The 23,585-nt window shown below is 46.2% G+C and overlaps 1 protein-coding gene across 1 annotated transcript in view; it reads right to left on the reverse strand.

Moving 5' to 3' along the window:
* Nucleotides 1-23,585, reverse strand: part of ARL9 (ARF like GTPase 9) — a 34,553-nt gene that overhangs the window by 1,770 nt on the left and 9,198 nt on the right. The window contains exons 2-3 of the mRNA XM_084626608.1: nucleotides 19,215-19,383; nucleotides 772-947 (exon numbers count right to left, since the gene is read on the reverse strand). Of these exons, the coding sequence (XP_084482734.1) occupies nucleotides 772-947; nucleotides 19,215-19,383 (345 nt within the window). The remainder of the gene's footprint in view (nucleotides 1-771; nucleotides 948-19,214; nucleotides 19,384-23,585) is intronic.

The following is a 23,585-nucleotide window of genomic DNA, read 5'->3' on the forward strand; positions in this document are numbered from 1 at the left end:
TTGAGAGTCCCCACTGGTAACGTGACCCAATGGATTTCTGGAAGTGCACACCCATCAGACAGATACATGACCCAAGTAAAAGTCAAGTCATTAGAAAATCTGAGGCAAAGCAGAAGAAACAAACAGGGTTTTATTAAGATAAAAGCATCTTGTTTTAGAAAAGAAAAGGCATTTTCTTTGTCATATTGATATAATATGGGTATGATTCAATTCAGGGTGCAGAGTAGCCAAGGAATACAAAGTTATCTTCTGTATTTTAGTGCATTAGGTAGAAGAAAATGTGCCTAGTTGAGAGAAAGCATATCGCAGTTTCCACGTTCCTTCAGCTATGCACCCATTCTATGACACAAAGTACCTAATATAAAGAATCATTTGGGATTCACCAAGTGGATGCTAGTAGGTAATGTGAAACATATAGATAAATGCCACCCAGCCCCTAAATTAAATAATATTTTCCCATGACACTGTACAGACACATTGCTGAGCCTTCAGATCCAAACTGTCAACCAGGGTTAGCCAGTTCTCCATTTTTGCACCTGCAAATTGCACACACAATTTCACATGTGCAATTATTTACACCCCGACTTAGGTCATATGGATATATAAGCACCTGACCTAAGTGCAAAACCAATCCTTGGATTGTTTTCATCTGCAATTGGGAAGCACAGAATTGAAGACCAATTTCTGAAATACCTGGCCTTTAAAGATTCAGATGTGCTTGGAGAGGTTTATTCTTCCCCTCCACTTTGAATGGTGAAGTTTCCCTTTTACCTGTTTATTGGCTAGGATCACTACGGGCAGAGTGGAGTCATTTTGGATCAGCTGATGAAGAAGCTGTTTAGCCAAAGGGAAGCGCTCATGATCTGCTGAATCCACAACGAATATCAGCACCAGAACCCTGGGCAGGTACATCTTCCAATAGGAACGCAAAGATTCACTGCCCCCAACTGGAAGAGAACAGTATAGCAGAGCACTCTGTTAGTAACCCTCGCAATGCAGCTACAAGATATGCAATGTGAACACAAGATATTCAGATGAGAGAATATTTGATTTTATGTACTTTTGTTATCCGTTAACAATTCCTAAATATAAAGGCATCTAATCAAAATACCATCTCCTTATTTTTCAAATGTTAAGCTGTCCTTAGTCTCTCTATGTTTTGCGGGGGAAGGGGAGTGGAGGAAGCTAGCTTCGTGCTACAGGATAGCAGATTCTCTCCCTGAAAACATTCCTACAAAAGACTACATCCAAGTGCTTGTTCTTTTATTAAGGTCTAACATTTTCAAACATTTGAGAAGCTTACTCACCTTGCAGTAACTGAGGTTCTTCGAGATGTGTCCCTGAGAGTGCTCCACTCCAGGTCACGGTGTGTCCCAGCACCATTGATCGGAGATCTTTGGCAGTAGTGCCTGGTCGGGACGAACGCACTCAGCTGCTGTCTCGCATCGTCGTTAGGATCTGCCTGAGGGTGCGCGTCCCGCACCCCACTCAGTTCCTTCTCTACCCGTAGAGTTGTCTGATTAGTACTCCAAAGTAGAGGGGAGGAGGGTGCGTAGTGGAGCACCCACAGGGGGACACATCTCGAAGAGCCTCAATTACTGCAAGGTGAATAACCCTCTCTTCTTTTTCGAGTGCTGTCCCTGTGGATGCTCCATTCCGGGTGACTGTGAAGCAGTACCCACTATGGTTGGTGGGATTTTGGAGTTGCGGCTGTAATAATGGTAGACAGTACTGTGTGGCCTACTATGGTGTCTGCCGTGGTATCCTGTGTGATAGCCTAATGTGTGGCAAATGTGTGGTCCGATGTCCATGTGGCCACCTTGCATACGTCAGTAATAGGTAAGTTGTGGAACAGATGTTGACATCACCCAAGTAGAATGAGTTCTGATGTCTTCGGGTGGTTGAGCATTCTGAGTCTGGTAGCATGACCTGATGCAGTCAGAGATCCACTTGGAGAGTCCTTGCTTAGAGATAGCATCACCCTTTGATCTCTTGGTAGTGGAGACCAATAGCCTAGGGGATTTTCGAAATGGCTTAGTTCTGTCAAGATAGAATGCAATTGCCTGCTTCCTGTGGAGTCTTATGAGGTTTGGGATAGAATGCAGGTAAGTGTATTGGCTGGTTAAGGTGGAAGATAGACACCACCTTGGGGAGGAATTTGGGGTGGGGACGCAACATAACCTTGTCTTTAGAGAAAATCGTGTAGAGAGGGTAGGCCATCAGGGCGCTTATTTCACCAACCCTTCTCACTTACATTATGGCAACCAAGAAAGCTACTTTCATAGACATGTGGAGCAGGGATGAGGTAGCCAGGGGCTCGAAGGGAGGTTTCATGAGTCCTTGGAGAACTAGGCTGAGATTCCAGAAGGCTGCTGGTGGATGAATCTCAGGGTAGAGATTTTGCAGGCCTGTGTAGAAGCGTTTTATGTGGGGGGCGCAAAAAATGAATATCCATCCAGCCAGTCATGGAAGGTGGTGAGGGACGCAAGGTGTACTCTGATAGAACCGAGTGAGAGCCTGTCCTGTTTTAGATTCAAAAGGTAGTCTAAGATGTCAGGGAGGGTTGCGGTCTGGGGTGTCAAGCGTCTGTGGAAGCACCATACAGAGAAGCGTTTCCACTTTTGCAGGTAAGTCTTACGAGTGGAGTCTCTTCTACTGTGCAGGAAGACATACTGGACCTGCTCCGAACAGGCTAATTCGTGGGTTTGAAACCATGAAGGAACCACGCCATCAGATGGAGTTTCTGGAACTGCGGGTGGAGAAAAGCTGACTGTTATCCTGGGAGAGCAGATCTGGTCTGTTGGGGAGAGTCCTTGGAGGACAGATGGACTTGCGCAGCAGGTAAGGATACCATGTCTGTCTGGACCAATATGGGGCAATAAGTATGACCCTGTCCTCGTCCTCTCTGATCTTGCGTAGAATCCTGTGTATCAGTGGGATCGGTGGAAAAGCATACATGAGGGATTTGTTCCACAGAATGAGGAATGCATCCCTTAGGGATGTGGTCCCGAGTCCAGCTCAGGAGCAGAAGAGATGGCATTTGCAGTTTTGAGTTGTGGCAAAGAGGTCTATGGATGGCGTGCCCCAGTGGGAGAAGAGCTGTCAGAGTATCATGGTATGTAATTCCTATTTGTGTTCCTTGGAGAAGTGTCCGCTGAGTGTATCAGTGGTAGTGTTGTGACACCCAGGCAGGTGGGAAGTGGTGATTTCGATGTGATGTTGTATGCACCAATTCCATAACCGGATGGCTGCTGTGCCTAGGGAGTGCGATTGTGCTCCCCCACGCCTGTTGCTGTAGAACATACATGCTATATTGTCCATCAGGATCCAAATTGATTTGTTCTTTATGATGGGGAGAAAGTGAAGGCAGGCATACCTGACTGCTCTGAGCTCTAGAACACCGTGTGTTCCCCTAGGTGCACTCCCCAGCCTATCAGGGAAGCGTCCGTGGTGAGCATGAGTACTGGGGAGTGTGGATGGTGTGGAAGAGTGTTGGATCATATTAAAGAAGTTCTGTATTAAAATCACAAATGAGTTTAAATTCCCCATAGTTTAAATTCCAGGGTATTACTAATTAAGAGGTCTGTTGGTTTTTGGTACTGTTTCTCTCCCTCTATGTGTGAAACTTGCCAACTGCTAATTGTGTTAGTACATTCTAAGACAGAGTCTGTTCTCAAAGCAATTCTTTGTAACAACAACTACTCACACAGAGAGAGACTCAAAGCAATACTCTGTAACAACAGAAACAGCACTCAGAGACTCCCCACCCTTTTGTTGTATTCATCTCGCTTTGTTAACAATTGTGATTAAAATAGAGATAGAGGATGTACATGAATGGATGCTTGGTGTGGATAATAACTGAATGATCAGGGAGGTGCCAGCCTAAGAATCCAGTGTCCATTGGCTGAAGAAGGCATCAAGTGGAAATAACCAGAGGACCCCCGGAGGGCAGACTGGGAATCCACCCAACAGCCTCAAGAATGGGAGAACCAAAGAACAAGATAACAGCTGGCAGCACGGAGCCGTCAGTAATGTGCCATATGCTGATTGATTCAGCAACAGCATGATGAAGCAATTCCCATAGACTGGCATAGGAAGAAATTCCTATAAAAATGGACTCTAGAAAGTGAGAATTTTGGGGTCTAATTCTGCAAACCAACTTTCAGGAACATCAGATGAGCATCTGACAAGGCCCTGCTCCCTCCTCATGTCCAGGCCACCTGGCCAGTGGCTTGGCATGAGCAACTCTAAGGCTGGTAACTATGATAACAACCTTGCAGAACCTGTGTGTGTATGAATGAATGTGTGAATAAATATGAAATTGAATGGAATGTTATAGCTATAACTAACAGCTTACTATGATTCTTTCTGTATTCACAATAAATGTGGCATTTTACCTTTTCCCCTTTAATAAGATCCGGCTGGTTTTTATTTTATTGGTATAACAAGAGGAAGATGGTAAAACGTGTCGCTTTTAATGTCTCGTTGTACGTGCCACCTTTGATAAGGCAGTCGTCTAAGTATATCCCGTGTTTGCAGAGGTGGGCCACGACTACAGCTAGGGTCTTGGAGAATACTCTTGGTGCTGTGGAAAAACAGAATGGAAGTACTCTGTATTGAAAGTGGTCGTGTCCGCGTGAGAATCGCAGGAAGCGTCTGTGTGCTGGATGAACGGATATGTGGAAATAGGCATCTTGTAGGTCAAGGGCTGTGAACCAGTCCCTTTGTTCCAGCATAAGTATTATTGTGCCCAATGTGACCATCTTGAATTTCTGTCCGCGTACAGATGTGTTGAGTGGGCGTAGGTCTAGTATAGGTCTCCATCCCCCGCCTTTCTTTTGGGTCAGAAAGCAGTGGGAGTAGAAGCCTTTTCCCCGACGTTGTCTTCGTACAGACTCCACTGCACCTAGCCGGAGAAGATGAGCCACTTCCATGCGAAGTAGGTGCTCGTGAGAGGGGTCCCTGAAGAGGGAGGGGGAACGGTGGGCGGGTGGGCAGGATATGAAAGGGATGGAGTAACCTGACTGAACTATTTCCAGGATCCAGCAGTCCTGGGTGACCCGTTGCCAGGTATGGTGGAAAACCTAGAGGGGGTGGCCAAACGGGCAAATAGGTGGCGGAGTCAAGGGGTGGTTGTGCAGACCCTCAACCAGCACTTCAAAATTGCTGTTTGTTTTCCGATGGGTGGGAGGTAGCTGGTTGCATGTGGTTTTGTCTGCGCCTAGGTGTATTGCGGTTTCTCCCAATATCATACAGTCTGGGCTGGGGCTGGTGATATTGTTGTGTGCAGGGCCTCTGATAAGGTTGATACCGTTGTCTCCTGGGGAGGGACGAGTATATCCCTAGTGTGCGCAGGGTGTCTTTCATAATGTGAAGGACTTCGTCGCTTTAGTTTTTTGTTGGTCTGCAGATCTTTGGGATTCCGGACGCAGACAACCAGGGAGACCTGCGCATCACCACCGCAGTCGCAGTAGTGCGGGCTGCTGGGTCCGCCATGTCCAGGGATGCTTGTAGTGCCGTCCTGGACACCAACTGACCTTCGACAAGGACTGACTTAAAAGTCCACTCTCCTGTCCTTCGGGATATGGGAGGCAAAATCAAAGAGCTTGTTGTAGTTGTCATAGTCATAGCTTGCGAGGAGGGCGGAATAATTTGCAATTTAAATTGTAGAGCAGAGGAGGTATAAACCTTGCAGCCCAGGAGGTCAAGGCATTTGAGGTCCTTGTCTTGCGGAATGGGCTGGTATTGTGGCTGTTTTGTTCTGTGTATCGCTGCATCCACCACAAGAGAGTTGGGTTGTGGGTGGGAAAATAAGAAATCTACCTCCTTGGTGGGAACATAATATTTACATTCAGCCTTCTTGCATGTTGGTGGGATGGAGGCAGGGGTCTGCCATAGAAAATCAGCTGATTCTAGGAGGAATTTGTTTATGGGTAGCACGATCTTTGAGGGCGCAGAGAGTTGGACAATTTTGAGGCATCTGTATTGTGTCTCCTGGACTTCCTCCAAAGGAATGTCCTGGCTGAGTGCCACCCTATTGAAAAGTTCCTGGAATTGCTTAAAATCATCCACATTTTGTGGAGGTGGAGGCATGAGGGCTTCATCTGCAGCTGATGGAAAGGCAGGAGCCAGTAAATCCAGGAAGGGTTCATAGCCCACATCTTCAAGAAGGGGTTCAGGAACTCTAGATGTAGATGTTGCTGGAGACAGAGGCGCAGAACGGGCTTGCGGTCTGGTGGAAGGGGCATGAGGAGGAGTGGTGGCAGGAGCTGATCAAGGGCATACCATGCCACTGAGGCCAGGGCATAGGGTAGGAAAAGTGGGGCCCCGCCCACAGGGGGACAGAGTAGGGAAACTGAGGCTGGTTCTTGTGAAGTGCTGTGTCTTGAGACAGATATGGCTCCGGTGGAGGAGGAGAATCAGGCGGGGAGAACTCTGCCTGCTGCTGCATGTTGTTCTCGCTGTCAGTGAAGGCAGCCAGGTCGGGGTGGTGAGAGTGGGTGTTCAAACAGTGAGTGCTCCATGTCGAGGAGCGGAGAGTCAGGCTCAGGGGCCACGGAGATATCCCGCTGATGCTCCCTGGGCTGCGGTGCTGCGGAGCACGAGCGGCAGCCCGCAGTGACTTTTGTTTAGCTTTAGTGGGAGCCACAGGCCATTTGTAGGAGCCCTGCAGAGGTTCCGCGTCTGCTGCGGGGGTGATGGGCAGGCTCGGTGCCAACGTTCTTGTGGGCACCGGGGTGAAATGCGCTGCCAGCACCGGGTCTATCGTCGGTGCCGGCGGGACCGGTGCTGAGGAGAACTTCCCGCTGTGGAAAGTCGGGTCCCTGCTTTTGTGCTCGGCGTGAGCCACGGCCGAGGTGCTGGGGCGGTCGGAAGCGCCTGCTCTTGGTGCTGTCAGCACCGAGGGTAAAGATCTCAGAGGAGACCCTTTATCCTTTTGAAGGTCTCTGCGTGGAGACATTGGGGCTTCCTGCCTCTTCGCCTGAGAGGGTGAAGCCACACTCCCGATCGGTTCTGACTTAGCCCGGGAGCGTGAGGGAGAGGGTTTACTGCCTGTCTCCACAGGCAGCTGTACACTAGGTAAAAATCCTTGCTTAGGATACATTTTACTGACCCCGGTATCTTCTGGATCCTGAGTAAAGCTGTCTGCAATACAAGGGCTGCAATACAGTACTTCCCAACTACTCAGCTGAGTCACCCACCAGTAACATAACTGAGCTCAGCCTGCTCCTATCTGCAAAGTGGACTTTGCATTGCCTGTGGATTTCAGTGGGAGCAGCTGCCCAGTACAAGGCACAGGTGTGATCATGCACTGCTACTCTGCGCAGCTCGCCTGATCCACTCTTTTAAGCGACCAGAGGATCAGAATGTACAAGCTTCCTCTTAGGCAAACTTCAACGTCAGTGCAATACTCTAGTGGAGGTTGATGTATATATATTAAAGGACAATTAGAACATCTAGTCTGATCTCCTGTTTAACACAGGCCATAGAATTTCAACCAGTTACTAACAGTGTGCTGTACAACAGAACGCCTTTGTGGATTATTACAACAATACATATGTTGCATTTATAGCATGCTTTGCAAACATGGGGGCCAAATACTTCCCAAATGGTCACTGAGTTGGGCCCCTCCCCTTCCAACGGAAGACATTTAGGGCTTGATTTTCAGAGGTGCAAAACTCCAGCTGATTAGAATGGAGGCTGTGGGTGCTTCGCACCTCTGCAAATCAGGCTTCATGGTGGCTACCTAAAGTGAGCTTGCACATTTGCAAACGTAGGCCTGACAATCTCACAATCACTCTCAGAGGTAATACACAGATGAGGAAGTTACTCACCTTGTGCAGTAACGATGGTTCTTCAAGATGTGTCCCCCTATGGGTACTCCACTATAAGTGTCTGAGTGCCCCTGTGCCTCTAGTCAGATATTTTTGGTAGCAGTGTCCCATTGAGCCCGCGCATGTGCCCTCCCTCCCTCATGGTCTGCCTTGAGGCTATTTAGCCCTGCACAGGTGAACCCCCCCTCACTTCCTTCTCTACTGCAGAGCCCTATAGAGGGCTCTGAAGTAGAGGGGAGGAGGGCGGGTTGTGGAGCACCCATAGGGACACACATCTCGAAGGACCATCGTTACTGCACAAGATGAGTAAATTCCTCTTCTTCGCGTCGTGTTCCTATGGGTGCTCCACAGTAGGTGACTCCCGAGCAGCACCCACCACTGAAGGCTGGGACTCTGAAGTGGAGTCTTTTACTACAGAGAATACTGTGGAGCCGAAGATGGTGTGAGCAGCCAAATCTTCAGTGATCGCATAACATTCTGCGAAAGTATGGGCAGAGGTTGGGGTACCCCTATGGAATGTGATTGAGGTAAAAAATGGCCTCGTGGAGTGCATATGGTCTCTGGATGGAAGCAAGTAGCACCCTTGATAAGTGATTAATGCAACTAGAGTCCCATTTGGATAGTCTTTGAGCTGATATCACAGAGACTTTGGATCTTTCTGTGGACAAAAGGAAGAGTTTAGGGGATTTCCTGAAGACCTTAGTCCTGTCCAAGTAGAATGCTAATGTCCTTCTAATATCTAACATATGCACAATTGTCTCCCAGTTGTCACAATGTGGCTTTGGGAAAAAACAGGGAGACGGATCTGTTGATTCATATGGAAAGTGCAGAGAAAGTAGGGAGAAACTTGGGATATGGTCTTAGAGTTACTTTGTCTTTTTTTTTTTTTTTTATTAAAGGCTGTGAATGATGGATTTCTCCTATGTACCTAGCTGAGGTGATGGCAATTAGTAATGCTGTCTTCATGGACAGGTGTAAGAGAGAACAAGTTGCCCTGGACTCGGAGGGAGGTCTAGTCAAAGCCCTGAGAACTAGGTTAAAGTCCCAGGCTGGAGCAGGTGGTGTCACCTGTGGGAAGAGATTCCCAATGCCCTTAAAGAATCTACACATTAGTGGGTGAGCAAACACCAAGTGGGAAGCCGATTTCACCGCAAGATGAACCTTAAGGAAGCTGAGTGAGAGTTTAAAATGTAGTGCAAAATCAGAGGGAGGAAAGATGAGGTTGAGTCTGTGTGTTTGAAATGACACAAACTTGGAGTCGTTTCCATTTTGTAGATAAGTATGTCAAGCAGTCAACTTTTGGTTGTGTTGCAACACGTTCAGCTTGTCAGAGCATTCTGCCTCTAAGCCTTGGAACTAAGAAGGAGCCAAGCCTGGAGGTGAAGGACCCGCAGGTTGGGGTGAAGAGTTAGCCCATTGTTTTGAGAGAGTGGGTGAGGGATGGGCTGAAGAGAAACAGGAGGGCATATTGCCATCTGTGTCAGGTAAGGGAGCCAGACTTGTCATGGTCAAGAGGAGCAATCAGAATAACACTTGCTTTGTCTCATTGAATTTTCAACAGAATCTTGGATAGAGTAGGAAACTGGTAAGAGACATATAAGTGGGCCCTGTCCCATGGGAAGATGAGGGCAACTGCCAGTGACTGTTTCCCCAGGCCGGCCCTGGAGCAGTAACAAGGGCGGCTATATCTTGGAGCACCTCTGAATTCAGTACACACTCATTGTTGTGAGAAAATTGCAACTGAGGCTGTTGGTTGTGACATTCTGTATCCCTAGTAGATAGACAGCTGAGATGAGCATATTGTGATGGGTGCATCAATTCCAAAGTTTGAGTGCTGCCTTGTAGAGGGAGGGAGATCTGGCAGCTCCTTGGCAGTTTATACAAAACATACAGGTCACATTAAGCCCATCATGACCTTTGTGTGTTGTTTTTGATGAAAGGCAGAAAGCGTGCACAGGCACTCCCGACAGCCCTTAGCCCCAAAAGAGTGATATGGAAGCTCATTTCTGTGGACGGCCATTTGTCTTGAACCTTGTGGTTGTGTAGGTGATTTCCCCAGTGTATTAGGGAGAAGTGTCCCAGGGTGGTGAATGTGGGTAGCGAGAGGAATGCTCTTGCTTGTACTGCATAAAAGTTGGTGCTGATAAAGTCTAGTCACTGTACCGGGGTTAGCATGCCACTACAATGAAGAGAACCTTGGAGAATACCCTGTGTGGAGCAGCCTGTGCTGAAAATGATCCTGCCCCAAAGGTAAGCAGTAGGAAATCTGTTGTACAATGGTTGTATTGAGATATGGAAGTAGGCACCCTGTAGGTTCAGGGCTAGAAATCAATCTCCTTGCTTTAGAGCTGGTCCTAACTGCTGCGAAGTAGGGCAAGGTGACTTCTGAGTGGTGTGACAGGTATACAGATGGCAGCTGATGTGTAAGGTATCACTGTTCAGGCCCTCGACCAGCTCATCAAAAGTGCTTTTAAGAGGCAGTTTGAGAGGTCACAGACTGGGGTGCTGCCTGTTCCCACTTTTGAGCCCTGGTCCTCTTACACTGTGGCTCATAGCACTGAGATGGTGGGTATTGAGAAGATTGTGACCTGTGGTGTGGTTGAGAGGTATATCTTCTCTTCTGTCTCACAATTTAGATTCCTAAGGGGTGTAACGTGGTCTGAGAATCCTTCAGGATGCGGAGAGAAAATTGGTCTTCTTCATAAAGAGTTTGGCCCTTCAAACTGGAAGTCTGTAGCTCTTTGGGCAATCTAGAGAGGCGTAGCCCAAAAAACAAAAACAACACAACCTGCCTCAGTACCACTGTCATGGAGACTGGGCGGGCAGCTGTAACAGCTACATCCAGTGCTGTCTCTGGGACCAGTCTGGCTATTAACTGACCATCTCTAAGAATGGTCTGAATCTGTTCTTTTTGTGTTTCCAGTAATGTTCCAGAAACACATTGGGTTTCCCATAATTAATAAAATTGTATTTGGCCATGTCAGTTTGGTAATTTATGACTCTAAACAGTAATGTTGTCAATGAATAGGCCATCTTGCTAAGCCTGATCGTATGGAGTTGACTTGGCATCATATTGCTTGCTTCGTGCATTAACCACATCCACTATGATGGAGTTGGGTTGCGGATGTTGAAAACAAAGTCTGCCTCTTTGGGTAGAGATGTAGGGTTTTTGTTTTTTTAAAACACTCTGTTGCTGGATGGTGTGATGGAGGCTGGTGTCTGCCAGATGACTTTGGCAGGATCTAGAATCGCCTCATTAATTGGGAGGACAATTCTAGATGAGAAGTTGGTGTGCATCAATGTCAGAGCCAGCAATAGTTCTGTCCCATGTTCATATCCCACCTTTCTACTCTGCTTGACACTTCCCAGCCCCAGGTGCCTGTCGCAGCACCAACCCCTCCTTGCTCAGAGAAGCCGCTCTCCCGGGGGAGCCCAGCTAGACAAAAGGCACTGCTGCAGGGCTAGTCTATACCACACTATATCCACACAGCTGCGCCGCTGTAGCACACCCGATGAAGACGTGCCATGCTGACAGGAGAGCGCTCTCATGTCAGCATAATTACTCCACCTCAATGGTGTGGACACTGCTTTACGTGGATGTAACTTGCATCGCTCAGGGGGTGGCTTTTTCACTTAAGTGGTAGTGTAGACAAGTGCTAGGTCTGGGCATATGGCTTCCAAAGCCCCTCCCGTATCTGCTCCGCAGGGCAGTGACACGACAGAGCTAGGAATAAGATCTGGGTTCTCCCGCATGGCAGGACACAGCAGTATGTGCCCTGAGTAAGCACAATCCTGCACCCACTGTCCATGCAGATTTCCACAGGATTTCAACTGGGTGTACAACGGGGATACAGGGTTAGGCTATTATGCATATTACTACACAGGTAGGCCTGGACGATAAGGCTAAACACACGGTCACCTTACTGGCTTCTAACGGCATGTGTGTGGTTCACGTGGGTTGTGGTATCACCACAACCCCTGGGATGCGCCTGGCACCTTGGCAGTGGTTTTGCTGCATTGTATTTGTATATCTGAATTCACAGGGTATTCACACAATTGTGGAACAAGAGTCAGTTCCCTTTACACATGAGACCAGCCATCTTGGGTACTACTGTGTAGTAACTGAGGCCTGGAAAAGGCAGCTTGTTTTTACTTGTCTTCGCCAGACCTTAGACAGTCAGTTAAAGGTACAATTGACCTTAGTTAGCTTGAGGTACAATTAACTCGAGGTACTTTAACACACTGAGCATTTGTAGTTTGGCAGAGCCATTTTCCTGGGACAAATGACAGTTGTTTGTAGCCTAGAACAAATGAGCCTTTCAAAAGGGGTGCCTTCACTAGGATAAAAGGTGTATTCTTAACTCAGGTGTGGGCTACACTTATAGGTTCTGCCAGTTTAACTCACCAACTTAGTTAAACTGGCAAAGCCCTCTTGCTGTGGGCACAGCTATATTGGTATAAAAGTGCTTCTACTGGTATAGCTTATGCCAGTTCTGAGCAGTGGCGTGGCTAGGAGTGAACGTTTGGGTGGGCCCCGACTTTTGGGTGGACGGGCAATGGCAGATGGTGCTAGCTTAGCTTCTTCCCCGACGCCACGACTATGCCTCTGGTTCAGAGAACGAACACAAGCTACTTCAGCATAAACACTTTGATCCCAGTATGACTGCCTCTACACGCGGGTGTTTACTGGTCTCGCTATGTCAACAAAGCCACACCCCTCATTGACACAGCAGTGCGGGTAAAGCTTTTAAATCTACACTAGGCCTAACATGAAGTAAAATCTTGGGCTCTCTCTTCACTGCATAGTTAACCTGGATGACTGGCCCCCCAAGCCTGAGCAGCTGGATTAGCCTAGTCTGGGTGTGAGCATCCCCACAGCAAAGCCTTTCCCACGTTCATGAGTCCTCGCTGTTTCTGCATTCACCCGTGTGTGTGACGGGGGGCACAGCCCCTGGCTCTCGGTGCGGTGACACACTAGAATGCCCATGTGACGGGGGTCACAGCCCCTGGCTCTCTGTCCTGCCCTGTCAATTGTGGGAGCACTTGTCTATCCTTCGGAGGACACTGTAGGAAGGCAGCAAAGGACTATAAGCACTTGGGGGATTTAAACTGCATGCTCACGGCAAAGTGGAAGAATTCTAGCCTGAGTTAAACTGGAGCCCAGGTTCTAGCCTGTACCCTTAAGGGGTCACCTAGCCCAGGGTCCAAACCCAGCTCAGAGGCTTTTGTGTGTGGCTGATAGGGATTTGGGCTAACACCCAGGTAAGAGCCCAGGTTAACTGTGCAGTGAAGACAGACTAAAAGTTAGCTTATTCAAGTTAAGAACACACCATTTCTCCTACTGAAGACCAGGCCAATATGTTCACAATCTTGAGTTAACTGGCAATTAACTCAAGGTAAAAAAACCACCAGTGCAGACCAGGCCTGTGATATCAGCATACAATTGACTTCAAATCCTTTGCATAATGCTCGTATTGGTCAAAGTGGTGCACTTCATGGCAGTGATATCAGTGCCAGGAAACAGAAAAGTCAGAGTTATGATTATGGAATTCTTCACCAGCTGGCTGCTTGTTGCGGGGGAAGAGGGGGATCATGTCTGCTTAAATGCAGGGCCCTGTCTGTGTATTGGGCACCAAGCTGGATCTAAAATCTGCGGTAAGGGCCAGGGTCCAGTGCAGGCCAGAAATACTGGAGCAGCTTCAGGTATATTCGAAAAAGGAGGATTCCTTGAATTAAACACAAACACAGATAACACCAGCCACGAGAATATCCCTGATTTATATTGATTTGAAAGTCAGTCTGTTGCAGCTTCTAGATTTCCAACAAGCCCTGGAATTTTGTTCTGAAAACACAGACCTGGCCACAGAAGTTGTGGAGGGAGGCTGGAAGGTTTGGGAACTGGGATTAGGGCACCCAGGAAGCAGTGGAGACTCTTTGCCCCAGGGAGGAGACTTCCCTGTTTTAAGGAGGGGACAGAGGTCCCTTGTTCCCCAGCCCAGAAGCTTTTCACCAGGAACCACACTGCCCCCAAATTCCCCACTGGAGTTTCACCAGACTAAAGTGGCAAACCAGGCCCTTAATCTTAATATGTTTTATTTCCACTAGGGGAAGCATTGCACATGCTGCAAGGTTTTTGCAGCTAGAAGCTTATTTTTAGTTCCCATCAGCCTCTTCTGAGAACAGAGACCTCAGAAGGAGAGTCACCCTAGCCGTTTTCAAAGCTCCAAAGGGAAAGCTTAGAAGATTTATTCTAATTGTGTCACTAAAAATTATGTGTCTTATACAGGATACGTAATCAGTTATGAAGCTGTTATCTGAGAATCCGATAATGTATTTCAGGACTGAGAGGATGCAGACACATAGGAAAGCAAAGTTATTACATAGAAAGTTCCGGTTTTTTTCCAGTGTATGGTACTTACCTGGTCCCAATTATCACAGTACCTGAGCACCTCTCCCCTCCATCAGGTAAGGAAGTGCTACTGGTCCAACTTTTTATAGGCCGCGAGGCCAGAAGGGACCACTGTGATCATCTATTCTGACCTCCTGTATAACACAGGCCAGAGAACTTTCCCTAAATAATTCCCGTTTTACAGATGGGGAGCCTAAGTGTTACACACACAGAGCCTAAGTGGTCTGCCCAAAGTCACACAGAGAGTCTGTGTCAGAGCAAGGAATTTACCTAGATAGCTCAAGTCCAAGGCTTGCCCTAGCCACTGGGCCATCCTTTCTCCCTATAAATCCCTTCTTCCTCATGAATGTTAAGGACTGCTGCATCCTTAATCCTACTCTACCACCAGGAGTCAGATGCTCCCAGTCTGGAAATATTACAGTGGCCTCTCCCACAGACACACCATTCATTGCTATGGAGATAGTGTCACAGTGGCACACAGATTTTAAAGGTATTTAAGCTCCTAGTGGTATTTTTGAAAGCACCTAAATGCCTAAAAAGCCAGGTGGATAATGAGATTTAAATATATATATCAATATATCTCGATTTTTTTATTGAAATTATACTTTTTCTTTTAAAAAAATGATCTGTTCAAACAAATCTGAAATCATGAAAATTTCTGTTAAGGCCTAAACTTTACTATAATCTATTTAAATCATTTTCATTACTTAAAAAAAAATAGTCAAGCAATACCTGTTTGCTGCCAAGTTTTAAAGAAAGTCAAACTATGGAACTGGTGCAAGTCTCTGGCCAAGCAGAGTTTGCTGACGTGCTAGACAGCAGCAGCCTCTTCTGCCGGTGCAGAGACAATATTTTCTTTCAGTTTATTCAATTAGTTCAGTTAAATGACTAGCTCATTCAAAGTGAAAAAACCAGTTAGGAGCGGAAAAAGCAGGAAAGTTTGTTGACCAATCTATGAATAAAACTGAAGCATGAGAGACTGAGATCTGCTAGTTCTAATATCTTGAAGGACATAGAATCATAGAATATCAGGGTTGGAAGGGACCCCAGAAGGTCATCTAGTCCAACCCCCTGCTCAAAGCAGGACCAATTCCCAGTTAAATCATCCCAGCCAGGGCTTTGTCAAGCCTGACCTTAAAAACCTCTAAGGAAGGAGATTCTACCACCTCCCTAGGTAACGCATTCCAGTGTTTCACCACCCTCTTAGTGAAAAAGTTTTTCCTAATATCCAATCTAAACCTCCCCCACTGCAACTTGAGACCATTACTCCTCGTTCTGTCATCTGCTACCATTGAGAACAGTCTAGAGCCATCCTCTTTGGAACCCCCTTTCAGGTAGTTGAAAGCAGCTATCAAATCCCCTCTCATTCTTCTCTTCTGCAGGCTAAACAATCCCAGCTCCCTCAGCCTCTCCTCATAACTCATGTGTTCCAGTCCCCTAATCATTTTTGTTGCCCTTCGCTGGACTCTCTCCAATTTATCCACATCCTTCTTGAAGTGTGGGGCCCAAAACTGGACACACTACTCCAGATGAGGCCTCACCAATGTCGAATAGAGGGGAACGATCACGTCCCTCGATCTGCTCGCTATGCCCCTACTTATACATCCCAAAATGCCATTGGCCTTCTTGGCAACAAGGGCACACTGCTGACTCATATCCAGCTTCTCGTCCACTGTCACCCCTAGGTCCTTTTCCGCAGAACTGCTGCCTAGCCATTCGGTCCCTAGTCTGTAGCTGTGCATTGGGTTCTTCCGTCCTAAGTGAAGGACCCTGCACTTATCCTTATTGAACCTCATCAGATTCCTTTTGGCCCAATCTTCCAATTGGTCTAGGTCCTTCTGTATCCTATCCCTCCCCTCCAGCGTATCTACCACTCCTCCCAGTTTAGTATCATCCGCAAATTTGCTGAGAGTGCAATCCACACCATCCTCCAGATCATTTATGAAGATATTGAATAAAACCGGCCCCAGGACCGACCCTTGGGGCACTCCACTTGATACCGGCTGCCAACTAGACATGGAGCCATTGATCACTACCCGTTGAGCCCGACAATCTAGGCAGCTTTCTACACACCTTATAGTGCATTCATCCAGCCCATACTTCCTTAACTTGCTGACAAGAATACTATGGGAGACCGTGTCAAAAGCATGGTGACCAGAAACAATCAGTTCAACGCACTAGCTTCAGATCACACTTCCTTTGTTTATTAAATCAGTTTTAAAAACAAAATATGTTTTGATCAGCTTAATTTTTTTCCCTCATGAATCTAGTACATTTAAGGTAGTTTTATTTAGCTAATAGAAAACAATTTTAAAATGCAGATTTTGTGCATTTAACTGAATTCCACTTTCCATCCAAATGCAGCCTGACATAGATCACAAGTAAACGAATGATTATCATCTAGTAAAGAAGAAACGTGTCCGTATTTTCTAACATGATAAAAAGAAGTAAAAATTAAGAATCTGAGTAAATGTAAGCAAAGCTATATAATTGCTTAAATAACTATGTATAGCGATGGTATATTCCCCAGGTTAGCAAAAAAGTACCAAAATATACCTCAGCATCTCTTTAGGAATACAACTAAAAAGTACAAATACAAAATAAAATTAAAATTGATTATTTAAAATCAAAGCTTCCTGCTTGCTGATTTAAATCGCTGATTTAAAAAATCAACCTACCCTTCACAGACACTTTTGAAAATCCCACTAGGCACCCGAATACTTTTAAAAATCTGGGCCTATATTTTCTAAATACTGGATTTCTGTTTTCTTGGTTCCTTTTAGTTCTCATAAAAGATGGTGGCCTGACAGAACAGCAAACTTCTATTTATCCAAGTAAACAGGCAACACTATAAGTTCCTATATATTGCCCTGCCAACACGCCCCACTCCTACTCTAGAGAGCAGAACCCTGTCTCTATGTACATTCAGTTATTATTAGAGGTGGAGCATGAGCAAAGTTACATAAGGGTTTCCATTCTGTTGCTTACAATTTGTCAAGCTTTTCTGTTCTGGCTGAATATAGGGAGGGTTGTTCTTCATCTGGGAATGATGTTGTTCCCCTTAAATTTTAGTCAAAACAGATCAGTAGTTTCCAGAACAAAGAACATGGGGAAAAAAATACACCTTTTCAATTATCAAGAAAAGAAAGTGTAACTTTTCTCTAACAGCTCTAGCACATCCACGGTACATAGTAAGAACTAGACATTTGGGGTAGAGATAATCCTGTGGTTACAGCTGGGCCTGCCTTTTGGTGGTATGACCTGTTAAAGTATTTTTAAAATGTGCTTGGAACACGCGTACTGGATTTGGTAATGCCGTTTTAATGGTTTGCCAACATGCATGCATAACACAGAAAATACCACAGGCCAGATAAGTAAATAGATTAGATAGGGAGGTACAGATTTGACTGACAGAAACTGAACTAAGACATCTCATTTCACAGAGGTCACTAAAGAGCCACCAGTTAACAACAAACTTCGGTTACTACCAGCCAGGCCTGGATAGGAAAGGACAACTCTGAAATGAAAGGTTCTGTCAAGTATTGCCTGAACCAAGCAGTTCTACTCTACAAAACTGCTTTGGATATTAATATAATGCATGCTTTGGGCTCAGCCAGAGCATCCTCCACTTCCTTCCAAGTCAATGGAAGGTGCAGGTGCTAAATACCTCTCAGTGGATGCTTTGAGGATCAGGGCCCTGTTAAGGAACTGTTTCAGTTGGATATTATAAATAACCCAAATGTACTATAGCCAGAAACAAAACTGGTTTTAGACTGTTTTCATGCATTGAACTAGTGTATATTTTTCCCAGTGAAAATTAAGTTTTTAAGACCTCCAAAGTGGTCACAGCGGCTTCTTGTTTGTAGACTCAGTCAGCATCCAGAGTCCACCCCAGGAACGGTCTGGAGGAAGGAAGGGATTAGCCAGAGTTCAAAGGGACACCAGCTTAACAGTAATTAAGAATTAAAACAGTTAGCGTTCCTGTGGTTTTTCAACTTTACAAACATCAGAAGATCCTTATTCTTTCCTAGCCTTAGAGCGATTACCCAGCCCTCGAGCCAACGCTATACTTAGCTAGACACGTTCTCTAGTGAAAAACACTGATTCATAGCTGTAAAACACAACTTTCTTCAACAGTGTCACTGTTTTGGGTTATGTTAGCATTCTCTCACATTCAGCAAAAGTCATCCCGAGTGTAACTTCACTGGAGCTATGCCAGAAATGACTTTGGCTCCATGTTTCCATTTAGCATATGTGCACACATGCATGCACTTGGACGCCAATTTATTTTCCTAAGCAAGAAACAATGCAGAAAGATGTAATCCGTTAATAAGCACCATAGCCGTACAGTCTTCACAGTGGCCCAGAGGACAGTGTGACAGCACATTCCTGAAATTGGAAGGATTAAAAATGGTGGGTCTATAGAGGGATGGTTAAAAAAAGGGAGCTTCTGATTATGAAAAAATTAATACACCAACTATGTACCCAGCAAAATAGACAGGACAGATATAGATTTGGTTACCTTTTACGTTATACTCAGAAAAACTACTGTAAAAAAACCAGCACCTCTATCCATTTTTTTTTTTTTGAAAAGTACCATTTGATAGACATGCCTGGTCTGTTAAATACGTGTATAGAGAGATTTCACTCAATTTAATAAAATCACCAGAAATGACATATTGTTGGTGTTGTAATGATGCTCACACTTTATACGGTACCACCCTGTTAAACAGAAAGATCTGATGACTATATTCCTGTATAATGTCTCTTTAGACAAAACCTCTCTGTTGTAATAATTATTTTGTTTCTGATACTTACATGGCAAGGATCTGTAAACTTGTTTAAACTTCCTAAATAAATAAATAAATAGTTTAAAAAATTAAGGGTCTAAGTGTTCTACCTAAAGCAAAGCTCCCATTAAGTATAATGAGAATTTTCCCTATGTTACTTATTAAAATGCACACACTTACTTTCTAAGAATTCCATCTTCGCCTCTTCGGTGTTGATGCAGACCGCATTGATGCCCTCTGTGGAAGCTGTACTTCGCTTCACATGGTTTGTGGCCAGTGAGTGGAGAACGCTGGTCTTCCCCGCTCCGTCCAGGCCCAATACTAATATCTGTTTGCTTTGGAGCTTACCCTGTGAAATAAGAATGAACATGTTCACTAGTGCAGCAGGAAGAGGGTGAGTAGGCTGGTCAGCATACAGGTCTGCAGAGAATCACACTATGAAGTTTTATAGGACTAGCATACAAGGAAGCAAGAGAACTGATCTGTCTGTGTGTGGCTAAGAGAAAAAAACTCAAATATTAGTCAAATTCTAGCAAGATGAATGCAGTAGGGGCCTATGCCTGCACTGGGAATAGAAAGGCTTAGAAATGTATCAAATTAGAGCCTGATCCTGCAAATAGCTAGGAATACGCTTTCTTTATACACTGAATAACCCCACTGCCTTCAATGGGACTACTCAAAGTGTGTGAAGTTAGTTCGTTGCAGGGACCATCATCAGTTTGTTTGGAACGACTTTCGTTGTCCAATATCACAGCCATTCTGTAAAAGAGAAGCCTCCCCACCTGCAATGTGAGTGGGACACACTGGAGCTCCTGCAGTTTTCCCAGCCCCCATTAACAGAACACTGCCATGTCTTTTGGGAAAAAAACATCTTAGTCTCCTTTATTTATAGACACCCTTTTAGAAGCCTGAAAATAAGTGTTTCTCTACAAATACCAACACGTTCTCCTTGGCAAACGCCTGTTTCTTCTGAGCTTTGAATGCATCTGGATTAATATATTTGCACCTGATTAACGACCTTCAATGCACACCTCATATCATCAAGCCAAGACTTTGTCGCCTGTGGCCTAGCATTATCAGTTAGCCCACCACAGCTATTGGAATATCGTTTGTCACTTCATCTCTGCAGCAAGAAGCAGAAAGAACAAAGGTACATTATGTTCTTGCAGAATCTGATTTATTTGACTTGGCAGTTAGTTTGTTTTTACTAGCTATTCAGAATTGGACAGGGCTTTCGCTAGCTACTCCCCCCCCCCCCTTTTTTTTTTTTTTTTTAAAAGAGGGACATCAGCATTTTTCTTCCACTGTAATGCAAGTGACAGCCTCACAAACTGTTTACGTGATGTGAAACCCTGGTGTGTGTTATGAATAACTCCCAAGGGGGTCACCACCAGTGATGGGATGGGGCGGGGGGACATATGATCCTGATCCTTACTCTAGATGGCAAGGATGGCATGCGTGGACAAGAGCGCTATGCACTGCTTAGGGCTATTGCTACAGGGTTATTTTTAGAAGGGGAGGCCATACCCATCCCCCCTTCTGCTCTCCCGCTGGCGCGTTTCCTCAGCTGGTCCTCAGACTAGGACCCCCAAATAAACCAATGCCTCTCCCAGCAGCTCCCGTGAGGCTCGGCAAGAGCCAAGACCAGTGCCCAGGATTCTGGGGGCCTGTCGCGCCGCATGTCATGCAGCCCCACATGGCTCATTTCTCACTGATGAGAAAACACATCGGACCCGCCCAGCACATGGTGAGAGCAGGCAGAGCCCGTCCCCCCCATCCAGGCATGTGGGGACAGCCAGGCGGACGGGGGAAGGCCTGGGGCTTTGGTTGGGAGGTTAGGACAGGATGACGGAGGCTACCCAGGATGGTTTGATCTCCATCAGCCTCCTGGTTCCAGCCCCCAGCTGTTCCCCATGACCCCTCTCACCTCCCGCTCTGGCAGGGCACCGGGCACCCAGCCACCTCCCTCCAGCTGCGCCATGCGGCCTGTTCCCAGCTGGGGCCAGGGGATAGAGGGCCCAACCAGAGAGGCAGTTTGGTCACCCGCCATTCCTCGGCAGCGCAGCCCTTTGCTGGCCCGGAGGAGCAGCTGCAGGAGGCTCCGTGCCACCCCACCACACGGGGCCTGTCGAGCAGGGGCGAGGGGCCACTGGGTGCGTGAGCGTCACCTGGGATGAGCAACACCGGTTGGCGCTGGATGTGGGAATCACACCATCCCAGAGGTGTAGGCACACTGTTGTGTATTACGGCTAGCAGTGCAAAGCCCAGCGTGCCATGCACCCCGCCATACTCATTCTCCGGTGCTGCAGCAGCTGGCTAGCTTCATTCTGAAATGAGGGGTCTCTATGCGGGCATTAAAGATCCCATGGTGATTTTGTTCAAAGCAGGGGATTGAGGCACTGTCCTTAGCCACAACAGCACCTCCCTGCACTGCTGTGCAGCATGCTGCCTGCACAACAGTGTGTTGCAGACCTCCCCTGCACAAGTGGGTCCTATTTATATAGTTTCTTAAGGGCGTTGGACTCTGTCTAGTGTAATTTGTTTTTTGCAGATTGGGCTACAATCTAGCATTGAGCCTATGAAATCTGTTTTGGTGCCAGCTTTCTGAGCTCTCTGTGCCACTCACACAGCTTTTAGCTCTAAAATCACCCTTGTATTGCAAGACTTCTCTTTACCACCTGAATTTCTGTCACTAGATTCTCCATCACTATTTAAACCAATGATCGCTAGCACAGTTTTGTTGCTAATGTAGGTGTTTTGCACCCACAGTTGGCTTTTGGATACCCACAGAACTCTGTGTATATCTCATACCAAATAGCACAGAAAGAATGCAAAATTCGTACCAGCTATCCCAAAGCACAAGAGCATAACAATGACACTTAGACCCAGATTCTCAAAGGTATTGGACACCTAACTCCCATTGCTTTCGCACTTATCTGGACCTTAGCTCTTTTCATTCACAGATCTCAACGCGTTTTACAAAGGAAGGGACATATCCTTATCCCTGTTCTGTACAGACAAGAGAAATGAATGATTCATTTTTGGTAACGCAGTTGGTCTGACAAAGCTGAGTCTAGAAGCCAGGTCTCCTGACTCTCAGTTCACTGCCCTCCCCACTAAGGGTGACCAGATGTTCCAATACTATCGGGACCTCTGGATATTTGGGGCTTTGTTTTATACAGGACCCTATTACCACCCCCACCCCGATTTTTCACACTTGCTACCTGGTCAGTCTATGCCCACTAGACCATGCTGCTTCCCTACCTTTTAAATAGTAGAATACTTAATAACATTGATGAAAACATTGAAAATATAGGACTGTATCAGCTCTAATGGAGACAGCCACAGCTTCTATTTATTTCAATGGGAGTTGAGCCCACTTATCCAGCCCAATGAGGCTCATAGCCTTCCGAGTGTTATATGCATGGGAGTAAATAACTGACCCTGACATTACCCTGGTCTTTGCTCCCAACAGCACATCAGCCTTGAGTTCATTGCTGCCAGCAGAGGCACCGATTGCCTGGATGACTGGTTACTGCAGTAAGTCCTCAACACCTGATTTGTCTATTTAATTGCTACATGGCACAGAAAGTCATTTTAGGAAATCTGCACTTAAAAGGATCTTGACCTGATAAAAATGCAAGGGAGTTGGGAGCTGGAAAGATCAGCCTGGTATTTTGCTCCTGTCATAGAAACAAAGGATTGGGAGGGACCTCAAAAGGGTGTCTAGTTCCTCTCCCAAACTCTGAGGCAGGAGTGAGTATTCCTGGACAGGTTTCAGAGTAGCAGCCATGTTAGACTGTATCCGCAAAAAGAAAAGGAGTACTTGTGGCACCTTAGAGACTAACAAATTTATTTGAGCATAAGCTTTCGTGAGCTACAGTTCACTTCATTGGATGCATTCAGTGGAAAATACAGTGGGGAGATTTATATACACAGAGAACATGAAACAATGGGTGTTACCATACACACTGTAGGTGTTTGTCCAACAGCGTCCAGTGCAGGGATCCCACAGCCTCCCTCCTGTTCCAGTGCTCAACCATCCTTAGAGTGAGAACGTTTTTCCTAGTGTCTAACCTAACCTCGCGACAAACTAAGCTGAGTACTTCTTGTCTTACCCTCAGCGAACACGGAGAACAATTCAAGCCATGTAAACTGCCGTCTAGATTCCCAGTGTGACAGGGGCTTTACAAATGCGTGTAGCAGATGATAACCTCTGCAAGCCAGTAGCACTAGCCATCCATATCATGCAGAAAAAGCATACTCAGGCCACCGAAATAAAGAACCGCACACTATTTGCATATGAACCATCCCCCAGCCAGCAGCTGAAGTCATCAGCTATCCTGCAGATTTGTGTGTATATTTTGCTGCCATGATCCACAACATAGAAGAAAGTGGTAAGAGTTTGATCTCACAGCTGCTCACTACACAGCAGCGCGTTTACTACCCAGCACTCAATATTTGCAGGATTAGGGCCTACGCAGGTATAGGCTGTGGTTCACTAATTTAGAAAAGTTAATTGCTTGTGATATAGAGATATACTGTATATTA

The sequence above is a fragment of the Lepidochelys olivacea genome (assembly GCF_965140295.1).
Source record: "Lepidochelys olivacea isolate rLepOli2 genome assembly, chromosome: 4".
NCBI lineage: Eukaryota > Metazoa > Chordata > Testudines > Cheloniidae > Lepidochelys > Lepidochelys olivacea.